Consider the following 15,848-nt stretch of genomic DNA (forward strand, 5'->3'; position numbering starts at 1 on the left):
GAGTTAAGCGAGCGGCCGCCGTCAAGCAGTTGACCGGGAGCAAAGGCGAAGTAGGAACTAAGACGATGTGCAATGGGCCTATGGATGGCCTGTGACTCCCACATTCGTACACAATAGGACACACAATAGACAAGCGTTATCCTGTTGTTCTCTCTGAATGACCAGACTCCGACGACGAGGAGTCCAGCAGTGTGTCACCGCCATCCAGCGGAGTGACTGATTCCACTCGACTCCTTGCACGGCTGTATCACATCACAATCGTCTAACGGCGAACCCGATCCTGAAGAGTTCGGTGAGGCACCCTATATATATATATATATATATATATCGATGCTTCGTTCCCACGCATAGCTAGCCGTATTGTGTAACGATACGCAATTCATATACAATTCACCCATAAAACCAATTCCAAATTCGATAATTTCATTATAAAAGTGAACAGAAATAACTGTTGTTTCTGCGTTGCAGCTCTCACCTGTTGAATGTACAACTGGTTGAACATTAATTCATTCAGCTGCAATTATCATCGTTCCATCAACCCAGCTTCGTGTACAGGCTATGCGTTTCCAAGATAAGAACTGATGAAACAAACTCGAACTGCTCAAAGCACAGATAGCTAGCATTGATAGTAGAGCTAAAATAGTATGATAAGCTTTGAACATGCTTGCAAAAACACTGAGCTTATGGGAGTTGCGAAGAACATCTTCCCTGCCGAGTAGCGGCGTCGTTCTCGACTGAGGAGTCAATCCAATCAAGTGTGATCAGGGTCAGAGCAGTCAGTCTGATATCAACCAAATGAGCTTGGTTTAGCACCAATGAGTGCTGCCGTTCTGCTACCTTGCAATAAGGAGGAGGCAACTTGGCACTGACCGCAAGATCACAGCCGTTAGCGCCCCGCCCAGCAAAGATCAAGACCTCTGAGCCCATCTGATCTGCCTGTTTCGCCGCGTCGGCAGCCCGAGGGATGGGGCGATGATGCCTCGGAGGCCAAACGAGTAACGCAATCAGAACTTCAGCAAAGGATTCACTTCTTGTCCTTGGTGAATCCTGGCGACGGGTGCTCTTGATACTCACTGTCCTTCGGTCTTTACTCACGACTGCTGCAAGCATTTAGCTCATTCATCGTACTAAAGTTATGCTTGAAGGCATGGCACTATTCAAGAAAGTGTTAGGCTGCTTGCTTAGATGAGATGATCCCTTAGCGAGCATCCATTGCTTTCTGTCCAGTTTCCTGGTTAAGAGGACTTGATCTTATTTTCTCCGGCAGCTTTTCTAATTGAATTGAAACTAGGACAAGGCCCATGAAACGTTCAGTAATCAACCCGTTTTAGGCTTACCCCGTCTGTTATCTTATGACGCCGTACTGGGTAAACCAGTGCACTCGTTTTCCTTGTATGTGAGCTAGCACTATTTGTCACAGACCGACGTCTCTAGCAATGTTTTTAATTGATCAATTCAACAATAGGTTCGCTCCGGCTTGGCGGATAAGTCCGTAATCAAGTATGGCTGTTATGATCAGGTATGATTTTGTGTTGCGAGGATTACTTGTAAATTCCGACAAAAAACAAAAATGAGTTTAGCGTAAAAAGGGATTTTGAGGATCCAACGATCGCTTTAGTGCACTTGTCGTGTCAAGGTTTTTTGAAAAGATCAAAGAATGAATCTATCACCTAAGCGCGGCAACAGACGCAACTGAACAGAGAGGAAGCACTTAAATTTGCCATGATGGTCTGATTATATCGCTCTATCTTCGCTGTTGGACAAAGAAACGCGTGAGACTTCTTCGCTGGCGTACATTCATGCACATCTCTATTGAGCACGAATATACAATTGTAAATTGTCGCTCGCTTCGACATTCAAACAAAGAAACGAAAAACTAGAAAACATTTGTAGTAAATGACCCAATTGAAATGCTGCCGAAGGGCAAATGTTTGGCAATATTTTTGCTAGTAAGACCCGCGTTGTATATTCAGTCAGACCAGTCAGCTATGGCTCTGGACATTGCGACCGTATTATGGCAGTTTCCTCAGTGTCTGCGCGCTGACTGTAAACGCTCAGTTGATAACATTGTAACCTTTCCTTGTCACGTTGAACTAGCGGTATTTACATTGCACCATTACATATATATATGCGTTACGGTATAAGCCGTTGTTGACTGTTTTTAATATGCCGCGACCGACGATTGATCAGATGCTATTATCTGGATTGATGCGGCTCTGCTCAATGTAAATGCTTCGCGAGCAGAAGATGACTGATGATGGCCTTAGCCGGTTCGGTCGAGCTTTGTGACGTGTGCATATTGAGGAAACATCTTTAAGTAGTGTGAATTGTAGAAATTTGATTTATTTGTTGGATTGGTACAATCGTTAGGAGACATAGTTAAAGAAAAGCGAAGTTCGACCAAAGCAACGGTGAACTGGCAACGGCGGACATAGTTGTTTTTCTACTCGATGCCTCTGCACCGTACGGCCATTTTGAACGCTGTTAGAGTCATAAAAATACGGTTAGAAAAGACCTTTTTGGTAACTTCAAATATTAACTAATAGTCACATGCCAGTTTTTTTTTCTAACTGCAATTTGATAATTCAATACTGTCGCCGCAATGAGAATGAGGTGTTCTTAATTACGTTTTAGCGGCGCTTAATTACTTGTATAGTTGAGTCTAACGTAGAAAACTGTTTCCCCTTTTTAGGAGTCGATTGATATCTTAGTAATCCTTTTAGTCGTTGAAAAATAAACTCATTATCACCACGTAATCTAATACGTTCATCGACAATAGATGTATATATATATATATATATATATATATATATATATATATATATATATATATATATGGAGACAGAGGGAGAGAGAGAGAGGGAGGGAAAGAGAATCAGTTGGCTGCATATGTACTCAATATTTAAGTAATGCAGAATTTTTTTTATATGGCTTCGTCTTACTAGCAATCATATATTGAGGGTAAACTATTATTGTTTCAAGTGTGCCGGCAAAAATCAAATAAACAGACATCTTAGTCAGCTTGATTAGGTGGATGTTTTTGGAAAAAAAATTTGCCTCTGTTTAACGAGCTGCCGAACCACAAGCCAAGCTTAGAGAGTCCTTTAGGCTAAGACGCTATTAGGCAAACGACATCAGCGTAGCATTTGTTAAGATAATGCCAATCGAATGAGATTTCGATGTCTGAAGTATGACCTACTTAGTGAAAGGGAGGCTTTGAATGATCCTAGTTGCGTGTGCGTTTCACCTATTCCAACACCGGCTAATCATCAATCTACCGGTTACCAGCCTTCTCTCTTGTTGCACTGTTTCATTTAACTATATGGTGATTACTCATTGTGCATTATAGTCTCCAAGCCTGCTTTTGCGGTAAATTTGTAGCTGAATTCGCGTATTACTAACCGCGTGATTACTGGGTGCTACAGACATTGTCACGCAGATCTCTTTCGGAATGCATTTTGGCCTTATTTGTAGTGTCCGTACTGCTTGGTGAGCACAAGTCTTTTTATCAATGAAACTCGATATTTTGCCTACGCCATTGGAGAACAGACGTTGCGTCGCCTGTATAAACATGATCAATCATCTACAGAGATGCTTGCTTACTATTTATTTGTATACAATACAGCCAAGATAAGTGCCTTTCTGTTGTTTTGCCATTTTGATCAACCGATAACTTTTTGTATTAACTCGCTATTTTTTTTAGTCTTTCTCCATGTGATAAGCGACTTTGGCTATGCCGTTAAGTCTAGGCTTGGTTTCCTTTTGACCTGGCGAATCAGGCCACTACCGCAACGATCCCCTCAACTGTCGTCACCCGTTTGCTTGTGACAACCGTCAGCCCACCCGTCTGCCCGAATTATCGAAGGCCATCTCCGTCTCTGTAGTTCACTCACTATTTGGCCGCTCCTGGAGCGGTTAGTCTCGTAAGTGGTAAGTAGCTCTTCCGCTGCTGCTCTCCTATCCGATCCGAGCCGATCAGAATCGCTGGACTGATGTGAGCAGGGCCGGCATAGACACCAGCAATGGCGGCGGCGGCGGCGGCGGCGGCAGCAGCTAGGACAAACAGCAGACGTTTACGAGCGCCGCCTGGCGACTGTTCGCTAAGCTCGCGCGGAGCAGGTCGCGGCGGGATGGTCCCACGGGGTGGGAGAGGGCGATCCCGATGGCAGCCAATGAGCGCGCGCCTTTCGACCCCAGCGCCTGCCCCCGCCACTGGCATGACCCAGCCTGCGACCGCCTAAAGTTAGATATACCACTTTGAACTTTGTACGCCAGCGACCGGCCGCCCTGTGGCTGCTCCGCTCGCTCTGTGGCTGCTGCGGGGTTTGTTGGTTGGTGTTGATGCTGCTGCTGCTACTGTCGTCGCGCTGAGCCGAGCCGCTCTGCGCTCTACTGTGCTGCTAACCTACGCTGGTGTGCAGGAACTGCTCGCGGCCTGCCTGGCTCGGCAGCTCGGTGCTCTTTTCCAACAAAATAGAAAGGCCGTGTTACTAACGCAACTACTACTGACACCACGAAGGCTACCTGGACGCCAATACACAATGGCACTTCACTGTTACTAACTAGTTTTACTGCAACTACGGCAAGGAAGACGACGACTAAAGACCCATCGACAGGACAAAAAGACAGGCCGTCAAGGAATAAATTTAGTGTGGTGTCCACAGACGAAAGACGGACCGGCGCGCCAGTGACATCCAGACCATCCAATGGACTGTCAAGTGATGTATACCCGTTCACCCATCCGCTCACCCACCGATCATCACCATTCAATGAATGAATGAATGAGTGATGAAGGTACTTCATAGCGAAAAACACCGCGTTTCTACGAAACAAGTTCCAGTGACCTGGTACAATAGTCACTAAGCGGCGCGCAGTTAATTATTAATAGTAAGAGCGTAGTGTTTATTTCTGTTACAGTGCACACCGTCGCTGTTACTACGATGATCTTGGAAATGTGGGACATCCGCAGGCAGGCAGGCAGGCAGCCTAACTAATAACTAATGGCCGTATACATGCAGTTATTGAGAAGAAAGAGAACAACAACAACAACAACAGCAGCAGCAGCAACAACAACAACAACAACAACAATGACAACGACGGTGTAATAAGGATGATTTAATCGTGCGTCGCGACTGAAAAGAGAACAAATGACAAAAATACAGCGGCTAAATATTACTACGAGGACGACGACAACGTCTGAACGACGGTGTGCAATTAGCCCAGTACGTGAATAAGTGCAAACGGTTTAAAGTTGGTGGGAAAATAACGTGTTCAACTGAGCTGCACACTCAGATATATATCAAATTGTGTTTTCCAACAGCCTCTACCAACGGCTAAATGGAAAGTGGAGAATCCAATAATTAATTTTTTCGTCATAAGTTGCATTCGTTGTTTCACTACATGTGCGTGAATACTACAAAAGAGTGTTTTTGTGAGTGTGAGATTATTAAGTGTGCCGTGAAGTGAAGGACCTAATAATCGTCGTCATCATCATCATCATCGTCATCATCATCACCACCACCGCCATATCCTGCTCTCTCGAATATATCCTCATGCTTTATGCGTGCACCGTCAAGTTTTGTTGTTCTAGTAACGACGGAACGGCCGTACACCAAGCCGATAGCTGCTGCTACAACAACAATATAGATAAACAATCTCCACGACAATAAGAATAACAAGCGCAGCATTGTTATCAACAACAGCTCAGTATCTTGACGACAGTTCTGACGAACTTTATCATCATCATTATCTGCCGTCAACGCCGAAGTCAACGGGGTCTACAAAATCGACGTCGAAACCGAAGCCGAAAGAGACACGGGAGTGACGTTGAGCGACTGGAGCGTCTAGACGACCTCTTCCGGCGCGCGACGACGGCGCCAGCCCATAGCACCACCACTACCGTCACACAGGACCACTGTGGTGTTAGCCAACACTGATTGTCAGACGCGGGAACCCCCAGCCTCTACAGTGCTGCTGTATCAGCAAAATAGCGGCTCGGTGGCCGCTGGGATGGCGCTCGCAATGACGCCCTGGCGGGAGCCGCCGGGCCTCGGCGTGGGCGGTGTCGGCGTCGGTGTAGGTTTAGGGACGTTGGGGGAGCACGAGCTGATGGGGCTGCACCCGCATCCTCCGCAGTCCGCCACCCCCCAGTCCGACAAGAACGGGCCCACCGCGGCTCAGATGCAGGCGCATAACATCGAGTGCGTCGTATGTGGTGACAAGAGTTCTGGAAAGCACTACGGTCAATTCACGTGCGAGGGATGTAAGTCGTTCTTCAAACGTAGCGTGCGCAGGAATCTCAGCTACACCTGCCGAGGGAACAGGAACTGCCCCATAGACCAACATCACCGCAACCAGTGTCAATACTGCCGACTCAAAAAGTGCCTCAAAATGGGCATGCGCAGAGAAGGTACGCACTACTATGATCTTGCTCATTCAGGCTCCCAGGCCCGACAGAAACGGTCCCCTAAAGGGGCTGTTTCGTCTACTACGGGCCACATTAACCGATGCCATGGCAATTTTTGTTCTACTCCTCAAACAACCACAACAACAACACCACAAGATCAAACTATGACACATCTAGTGGCTTCTACAAGTTCTACTTCTCACAGCACAACTTGCTACTCGCCAACTAGGTCAACAACAAGTTATGGTCGAGTTGCGAGTTGCACTTCCTTAAACAACATGCTATTAACATCTACATCTCCACCATCCCAATTATCACCAATTCAACCAACAAGTTGCGGCACATCGATGTCCACCCTGCAACTGTTTGGGCACCTGGGCAGGATCTCGGCCCAGCTCGGCATCAGCCAGCAGGCATCAGGTCAGAGCCCGTGAATAAAGAGGATTGTACGAATCTGTGGACGCTGGACAGCTTTGAGCAATGGCTTTGTCTATCCGTAGTTTTCGTTAAAGTGCACAGCCTTCCAGCGTTTCCCAGTTTCAATGAATTTCCCTTCGATCCCCTCCTTTCCCCGTCTGGCCAAAATCCCAATCCAATTAGTTTGGTCATTAACGATGCGAGTTATATTGCCATTCCAATGGCATCACGATTACGACCCATGCAGCAGCGATGATGACGAGGACTCCATTCAGATCCACGCTTTAATGCACACACACAAAGACGCAGACATTGACAACGACTGCAAGACTCGGCAGAGTAAATTGTTTCTCTTAATTAGTTATTCTTCTAAAATCGGTGCCTACCTGATCTGCCGTCAGCTGATGCTGGAAATGATGAAGTTCGCCTGCATGTCTTTCCCGATCCGCCCACCTACCAAACACACGAAAAATGAACATATCTAGTATATTTTTAGTTACTATTGGATAGGTGTGTGTGTCCTTGCTTGACCCTATCTACATACGGACGCAAATGCATACAAGTAATATAAATGTATGCACCGAGCGGCTCGTCATTGTCAACCTTAAACGGCGAGAAGATATCATCTCCGTTAGAAGCATCGGCACTATTATGGTTTTCGCTATTATCTTGACACGCCACATATATCTCTTCATGTATGTACATAAATATAATTTTAAATAGGTGTATATATATAGCACCAGAACTAATCCATTCACCACGTACGCCAATCACCAATCAATAAATGGACGCATTTCTGCCGATGTTCGGTGCTGTTGTTATTGGTGTTTGTGCGTCAGCACGACGCGTTTTGCGGATAACCACAGACGACGTATGTACACATATATATTCGTAGATTCCAAGATCAGGATGTGGCTGCATCCATACGCACTGCCGCTGCTCTTGCTGTAGCTCTCCTCCTTCCTGCGTTAGTACAAAAAGAGTTTATGCTGATGGTAGCGGCACCGATGATTGTGGCAGTGCTTACGATGGTCGCCTATTCGACACGATTGCTAAACACAACAGCAGCAGCGGGACGCGCAATATACCCAGCTGCCGACGGTCGATCAGGCCAACTGCATCCACAGCCGCGGCTCTGTTGCCGCTGTAACAAGCGCCGGGCGTCGTGGTTTGTCTGTATCTGTATGTCAAATGGCCTGCCTGCCTGCCTGCCTGCCTGTCTGTCAGTTTGTGTGTCCGCCTACTTGTCTTTCTCTCTCTCTCTCTCTCCGTCGTTCTAGCGCTCTTCTTGTCTGTTCGCGTATTCGCTCGTTGGGTTCTGTTCTGTGTTTTTGTCGTCGTCGTTGTTGTCGTCGTCGTCAAAGTCGCTTCCTTTCGTCGTAGGGCTGTGTTGTGTTGTTAGCCGACTGTTTCGACCGCTTATCGGTCACTCGCTTCGAAATGACAGTACTTCAAATGGTGCTGCGCTTGCGATTGCGATTTCTGCTGTAGCTGCCTTTACTAGCTTTCCTCGCTTCTTTCGTTCGACCCCCGGTGCTTACGTTAATGTAGATGCTACCGCTGCCACTGTTGCTGCTACGGCTTCCAAAGACCGCTGATGACGGAGCTGCCGGTCCGCGTTTCGTTCGTTGCTGCGTTATGTGGCACGATTATTATTATTTTATTATTAGTATTTCTTCCCCGTATCAATTCTTAGTTGCGCGGTGGACGAGCCAGACCGCAGACGGCGACTGACGAATCATAGTCGTCACAGTAAGTCTGTCCTCCCTTCCTCCCCCAAGTGGATGACAGGACCAACGGCACGGGAATCAGCCGAACTCTAGCCGGAGTCGACAACAAAAAAAAAGTTGAAATTGTTTCCACGGAACAAGGAATCGACCAGCACAGCAGCGCCGCTACTGTTGTTGGTAACAGCAGCGTATGAAATGGAAGAATAAGGAGAAGGAACCAACGAAGAAAAACGGTGAAGTGCTATCACTCTATAAGGGAAGAGGAGCGATGGTAAAGCGTGTAATTTCTCTCAAAATAGAGGAAGGGAAGTCCATATGATGGCAGCGGCGGTGGCGGTCGTGACGACGGCAGATTGGGGTTTGATCCTTTGTGCATCACTGCCTGATGCGTCTGTTCGTGTATCTGCGGTTTGCCAACTAACAAACAACGAGCGCGTGAGGTCACTGTTTCCGTTAAATATACACATAGGATAACTTTCGTACACATCGTATCCTATGTGTTGTTACATAAATATATATGCATGTATATCATATATTACAGTTCGAAGAAAATAAACGCATCAACAGGGGGACTAGTTAACTAGCTTAGAAGAACTCGAAGGAAAACGGTATTTACCGCCCAGAGCAAAAAAGATTGACGGTGTCGTATCACAACACATGACATTTCGAAAATTGCTAATTATGGCGCGCTAAAATGACGAGTGGAACCAGATTTATTATACATGGTACAGGGAGGGAGGGAGGAGATGGCCTACCACGCACCCATATTTGCTATGCGTGTCAGTTTCGCACCGTGGACTAGGTTTCAATCGTTTGTTATATTTTCCAACAACCCCGCCTGCTTCATTGTTATTATTATTTACTACTTTTTATTTTTGGCGGTCATAGTCGGATTTATCGATGTGCTCGCAGGCTCGACTGGACGGAACTAAATTAGACTAGGAACGACGCAAAATAAGTGAACAATTAACATGACGCAGAAAATTTCAGCTTGGAGGCAGTTTATTTCGGACTTCAAAGGGAGTCTAGCGTTTCGACATGTTTGATGGTAGCAGGCATTTGCGATCCGTCAGGGGACCGCTACCGGAGCGCGCCTTGTTCGCGCGAAAATGAAACTTAGCAGCAGAAACGCGCCATTCGTTGTTTGCGGCTTTTGCCTGATCGTTGGTTCGCGCCATTTTACAACTCGTCTCCGTAATCCTCTTCGAGAAGAAGAAGGAGGAGGAGGAGGAGGAAGGGGAAGGGGAAGGGGAAGGGGAGGGGGGTGGAGGAGGAGGAGGAGGAGGAGGAGGAGGAGGTGGGGAACAGGGGGCCTGTATTAGTGGTAGGGGTGGCCGTTGAAATGGCGGACCGCGTCGACCATGAGTGCTCTCGCTCTAGCAAAATTAACCTGATTCTTTGTTTTTGTAGCTGCAATGAGTGCATATAATCCATCTGTTCTGCTGGTTGCATTGTTTTGCTGTTGTTAGTAGTCGTCTCGCGGCGGAGGGCGTCCAAGAAGGGCAATACGTGTACCACGAGATCATTTGTCTGTATAGAATTGAATTGAGCACTTCAGCTTTGAATACCGATTTTACTAAGACACACAGGTGAGATGCTAGCACATCAACTGCGGGCAGGTACAACGTACTGTTATGTTAGGCAAGACAACGTTCGATGAGCTTCTACCCGTGGAAGAAAACGTGCTTATACTTTGTCATTGGCGTTAAAGGATTCCGTGTCTGTCCGGTTTAGCTAGATAGCGATAGGGTTATTTTTGTCGTCGTAACTTTCCTAACCGTATAATCGTAATATTTGACCAGGGGAGATATACGGCTTCGTACCTATGTACCGTCCAACTGTCCCACATGTTGATCTTTTCGTGATGGTTGTTACCGTCAACCGGAGACCAAAGCTATTTAGCCTGACTTCGTCTGCTTGCGCCAACCGGATAGCCGGACGAATGCGCTACTCCCATGATCGTCGTCCTACCTGCGAACAACAACAACCTTTTCAAGTATTTTCAAGCATTAAACCACGAGAAATCGTTTGAGAGGCGGTCACCCGGCCAAAGACTACTCAGCTGAGCTAAGCTAACCGCCGACCGTGGTGCGTTCATGTCACGCAAATCCGTCTTCTACGCTTCGTCAACTGGGAACTTCAGCGACAACGTCTACATACGACTGCGACGAACCAGCGGCCAAGCAACGAGCGAGCGACACGGAGACTTCGAAATGAACGAATCGTTGTCTTCCTCGGACAAGGTCGGCCCCACACGAGTGCTCCCAGCCACTACGGTTGTGCTGATGGCGGTTGTATAGTGAAAGAGGTCTATATCGCCATGCGGATCTCCTTGAGAACCGTCAGTGAGAGGGGATCGGCCAGCGAGAAGCGCTTGCGTTTCGCTTAAAGCCCAACGGGCGTCCCAGCTACAGTACAACTTTATGTTTATCGTGTGAATGGCGTTACAGTTCTCTAGTCACACAATTTATAGAACTTACAATCTGATGATGATGATCTATGCTAGAGACTTAATTCGTCTACACTATAATCGTTACTTGGCGGTTTCTGTGCTGATAAATGAAAGGGCGATGGGAGGCCATTGCCAATGCTAGTTTTACTTCAGTCCGCTGGTCAGTGTACTCATTTGTGTGACTCAAATATGATACAGTAAGCATAGGCAGTTTGAATCACACACAGCTTACTCAATCAATATTCGAATTGACGTATTTCTGAAACGCTACTCTAATTGGTTACTGGTGCGTATCACTTGACCAGTTCAGTCTCGACGACTTCACGCTAAAATACCATTAGTATATAGCCCATGTCGTATAACGGTGTACGTTCACGGATACATAACAAAGCTCGTTCTCGTCGTTGTTTATATCATCCGGGCCTGTCACCCTAGCAGCGTTCTTCATGTACTTCCTCCCAGACATAACACAACGCATCGCATCAGATGGAACAAGCATTGTGTTTGTGGGAGGTTAGAAATCTCTTGCACTCTTGGCGAACTGGGACCGGGAGGTGTGGGGCACAAAGAATAGATTCTTGGTGTATGTGCGTGTGTCCATGTTGTAGCAATGTAGTTTCAGTGTTAGCCATTTATAAATGGGCTGTCAATGGCAGCCCTTTGCTACTACCGACGGTGAGTCTTGTCGTTCTCTCGGTTGGGTCGTCGTAGCCGCTTCAACGGCGCCACTGTGAACATCGCGCGTACTGTCAGCGTGCGGCGGCCCTATCCAAACACCTTTCGACTTCCTCCTGCCAGCGGCCGTCGTCTCAATTTAATATAAATTAATAGCTTAGACACAGCGAGGCAGACAAGCTTTACCAGTCTGTCGACACTGACATCGGCGGCTGTTCTCGCCGCTCGTATAGTTGCATCCACCACTCTTATCAGCGCTACTGCTTTATGCTGTTACTGCTCCCCGTTGCTTAGTCAAGTGGTTTGTTGTTGTCTGGTCGGATCGTCGTACTATAACAGCAGTCGTAGCAATGCGTGTCCTGCTTCGGTCGCCACCGTCATAACCGCTGCCCCTGCTGCTCAGGTGACAATCGTAACGATGCTCATTTACTCTATTCGACCGTTCAGCGGACCGGGCAAGTCACCGATTCGCCCCGTCTGGATACGTGAGCTTATTTTGGCCGTGTAAGCTCGTTGTGTGACAGCGATGGCCACCCCCGCCTCACTCGATTATGACCGCAACTTGCTGCCTGTTGGCCTGGCCGTCTATTTGTCCTTCTGTCTGTTTACCTGTCTACCTGTCTGCGTTAACACCGAAGGCTCGAACGGCTGCAATAACGAAAGCAGCTGGCAAGTCAATGAGACACATTCTGCTGCTCGAGAAATCATCCTTTATGATACAAATGATCTTATGGACCAGAGCGCAATGTCACTATTATCGTCGTAGTTACTATTAGGTAACATCAGCGCCTATTTTCTAAATCCGTATTTTAGCTAGCAAACTATTTTTACCATACGTGGGCAACATCGCGGACATATCAGTTATTGATTTTGCCCCATTGTTAGATTAATGGAGCCGTTGAGAGAGGACGTTACCTTGTCAGCAAAGCGGAGCCACACTGAGGTCGAATAAGTACGTTCGAGAGACACCTATAAGTTACATAACTAGTATTGGATCTTAATACGGCACTTTTAGAAAAGCCGTTCGCTGGTGGTAGTACGGTGCCCAGTGAACGAGTACTGAAGCACTAATCAGCTTATTATGAAGTGTCGATATTCAGGAACACACATACATTAACCTAAAGATGAACCGATTCATTCGTACGCTAAGTATTAGTATGGTAACCCAGCTTACTTACGTTTTGTAGGTCGGATAAATTCCATGAGAATTGCGCCGGCAATCAGTTGTGTTACTGTATAAGTGTGTCTCATGAATGTGAATTTCCGGCAAAAATTTCAAAAAATCAATAAAAACTATGTAATAATTTATGTCCGCCGAGGTTTTTAGAGTCTTCTGTCTGAAATGGACTTACCGGCCAGTTGTGCGGAGCGCGCAGTGAGTGCTGCAGACTATCAAGGTGGAACATAGCAGCGGCCATGGAAGTCCTCATGCGATTTTCTTGTATATAGTTGGATCGAATCTGGATGCAAGCAAAAGAAGTTACCTTTGCGTGCAAGTGCCTCGGACAGTGGCAACTATGGGTGGTATTCGCGACTTTCGAATGAAAAATGACCAATCTCCATAGATGGTCCAGGTTCGTTGTGGGGGTTGTCGGCTCGTTTGAATCGACTGAGTGGCCATACAGCCGGCCTTATGCGGTCAAAAGCCACCACTACGAACTCAAGTACTGCGCTATGGCCAACTGTAGGTATGCAGCTTGCGGATCCTTCATGACGAAGCTGGCTTAGCTTAGCTGGCCTAGCTGCCCTACTCTCTAGCTACCGCTACTCCTGTTGGACTACAAAACGAAACAGACTGTAGTTCAAAATCGTGAGACTCTATCCCCGCACTCCCAAGTCCACCCGTAACCCCTCGCGCAGATGCTGCCCCAGCAAGAGGGCAATGATGAATTTAAACTCAGGCTTAGTCTCTTCATACTGGGCTTCTATGCAGCTCATGTTAATGGTGGTCATGATGATGATGATGATAAAAGCCGAGTTCGTCGTGGTCGAAACTAGACAGTAGCACGCTCTTCTTGAGGCTGGCGATCCTCCTCCATCCAGCCTTGTGTGCTCATGTGAGGTGTTGCTCCATGAGTCACTGAAGCTGCTGCGGCCCTTCGGCCTCCTCACCTCTCGTCCTATTGCCGCCGACCGCTACCGCTTCTGCTGTTGCCGGGATCCCGGCGAAGAGGAGCTTGAGATCCGCGACACGCGACAAGATCCACGAGTCGCGCCGCCGATAAGTTTTTAGGCCGACCGCAGTTGCAGTAGTTGAAGCAGCCTAGACGCCGCTGCCTGTCGTGCCATCCAGGCCGTAGTCATTGCGCAATGGAGCTGCTGCTCATTCACTATAGCAGCAGCGGTACAGCGCGACCGTCGCCAAACCACCGCCATCACCATTTCACCTCTACAATCAGGCGAGCGGCAGCAGCGGTCGCTGTGGTTCGCGGTTGTGGTGGCTTCACGATGGTATCAATGATGGTTGCGCGGACCCCTCAGCGACTACGACAAAATAGGAGACACACTCGGCGGAGTCCTTGGCGCGATGGATAACGCCGGGGTCTGAGCGAGTGAGCGACAGGCACAGGCACAAGGGGACGAGGGGTGTAAAGACCTCCGTGGGGAGCAGCGAATGTAAACAGTGCAGCTGGTGTCCCATAGTCGGCGGCGGCGAGTGCCGTATGACCGATACCAGCAGAGAAGGAACAGGCGCAGTATTATCGCCAACATCAGCCTCACCAACCACTACATCGTCATCATCATCATCATCGCGATGATGATCAGGACCACATCACCATTATCATGGGAAGTAAAAGTTGGACTAGTAGAAATCATAGTGGCAGTCCCACAAGTACTAGTGGCATAGCAGCCATTGAGAGAGGGCTAAGGTAAACATCAAAGTGCCATTTGTCGGCTTGAGTCGAGTCGGCACGGAGACCACGATGACGCGATGGCGACAGTAGTGGCATCAGCAGCAGCAGATCATTTCGATCTTCTCCGGCGGAATGGAAGAACACACAAACGGATGAGCGAAAGAAGAATCTCACTCTTCCGTTGCCAATGGACAAACAGTCCCATCGACGCCGCTCAAGGGATTAGCTGATTTCAGAAAAAAAGAAGGAAGGAACAAACAAAAAAGACGGAAGATAGAAAAATGTACCGTATATCGATATTTCTTTTCTGTCCGATCAAACCGAGCAGAAAGGGTATCTTTATTATTCTACCTGTCCATAGATGCACCACGGTATCTACGATATTGAACGCTCTGGATTAAGTCATGCTTGGCCCTTACGCCTCGTGGCTGGGTGGTCTAAGCTCGGATAGTGAGCGGCTTAAGGTTAGCTTCTTTGGCTTCCAATACATACATACACACGCACACACAGATGCACATGCAGATGACAAGTATATCCAGCAGACTGATAGATATTGTAAACGGGTGTCATCTGGGTAGGAGCTGTGGTGAGCATTTCTCGCTACGGACTGTCAGACATTTAAACATTTCATATATATGTGTGTGGACGATACAATAAGGAGAATACTGTTCGCGAACGGCACTTGATTGGGTGGCCGCTTACTTCCTCTACGTTTTACCAAATCTTTCGGTTACACTTATGAGCAGCCCCCCCCCCCCCCCCCTTGTCTCTCTCTCTCTCTCTCTCTCTCTCTCTCTCTCTCTCTATATGTATATATATATATATCTCCAAGCCAGTCGAGTTGAACGAAGGAGTGCACCTGTTAATATATGAGTAGCATCATCTACGTTAGGTTTAAGTTGCTGTGGTTTTCTTTATCTATTTCTTTTCTCCTGAATACAAGCGCACGGTGTTGTATTTGTCGTCTGCTATAACAGTGACGAGTTTAGCCACCTGCTGTTGCCGATATTGGTTTTGTTTGATAGCGACGAAGTATTGTAGTTCCGTAGATGGGGAAGGCGCTACCACTACATTTGCTCCTGGATGCGCTAGCGGCAGCGGTGACGGTAGTGGTGCCGATGGTGACGCCAGGGGTCGTCCGTTGCTTGACCCCGAGCGCTTGTTCGTTCGTTCACTGACTAGATGGCTGACTTACCAGATCGTCGCTCACCAACCGATCTTGATCTTTTTTCACCGTTGTGGTGCAACTGCCGCTCCGTCGTTACGGCCGCTGTCGTCGCCACAGCATCAGCAGCAGCGCGATTTCCCCTGTA

The 15,848-nt window shown here is 47.6% G+C and overlaps 1 protein-coding gene across 1 annotated transcript in view; it reads left to right on the top strand.

Moving 5' to 3' along the window:
- The first annotated feature begins 4,261 nt into the window (after window positions 1-4,261).
- svp (COUP transcription factor 2) overlaps window positions 4,262-15,848 on the top strand; it is an 81,395-nt gene continuing 69,808 nt past the window's right edge. The window contains exon 1 of the mRNA XM_022852943.2: window positions 4,262-6,409. Within this exon, the coding sequence (XP_022708678.1) occupies window positions 6,010-6,409 (400 nt within the window). The 5' untranslated portion in view covers window positions 4,262-6,009. The remainder of the gene's footprint in view (window positions 6,410-15,848) is intronic.

The sequence above is a fragment of the Varroa jacobsoni genome, unplaced genomic scaffold (genome assembly GCF_002532875.2).
Source record: "Varroa jacobsoni isolate VJ856 unplaced genomic scaffold, vjacob_1.0 contig01242, whole genome shotgun sequence".
NCBI lineage: Eukaryota > Metazoa > Arthropoda > Arachnida > Mesostigmata > Varroidae > Varroa > Varroa jacobsoni.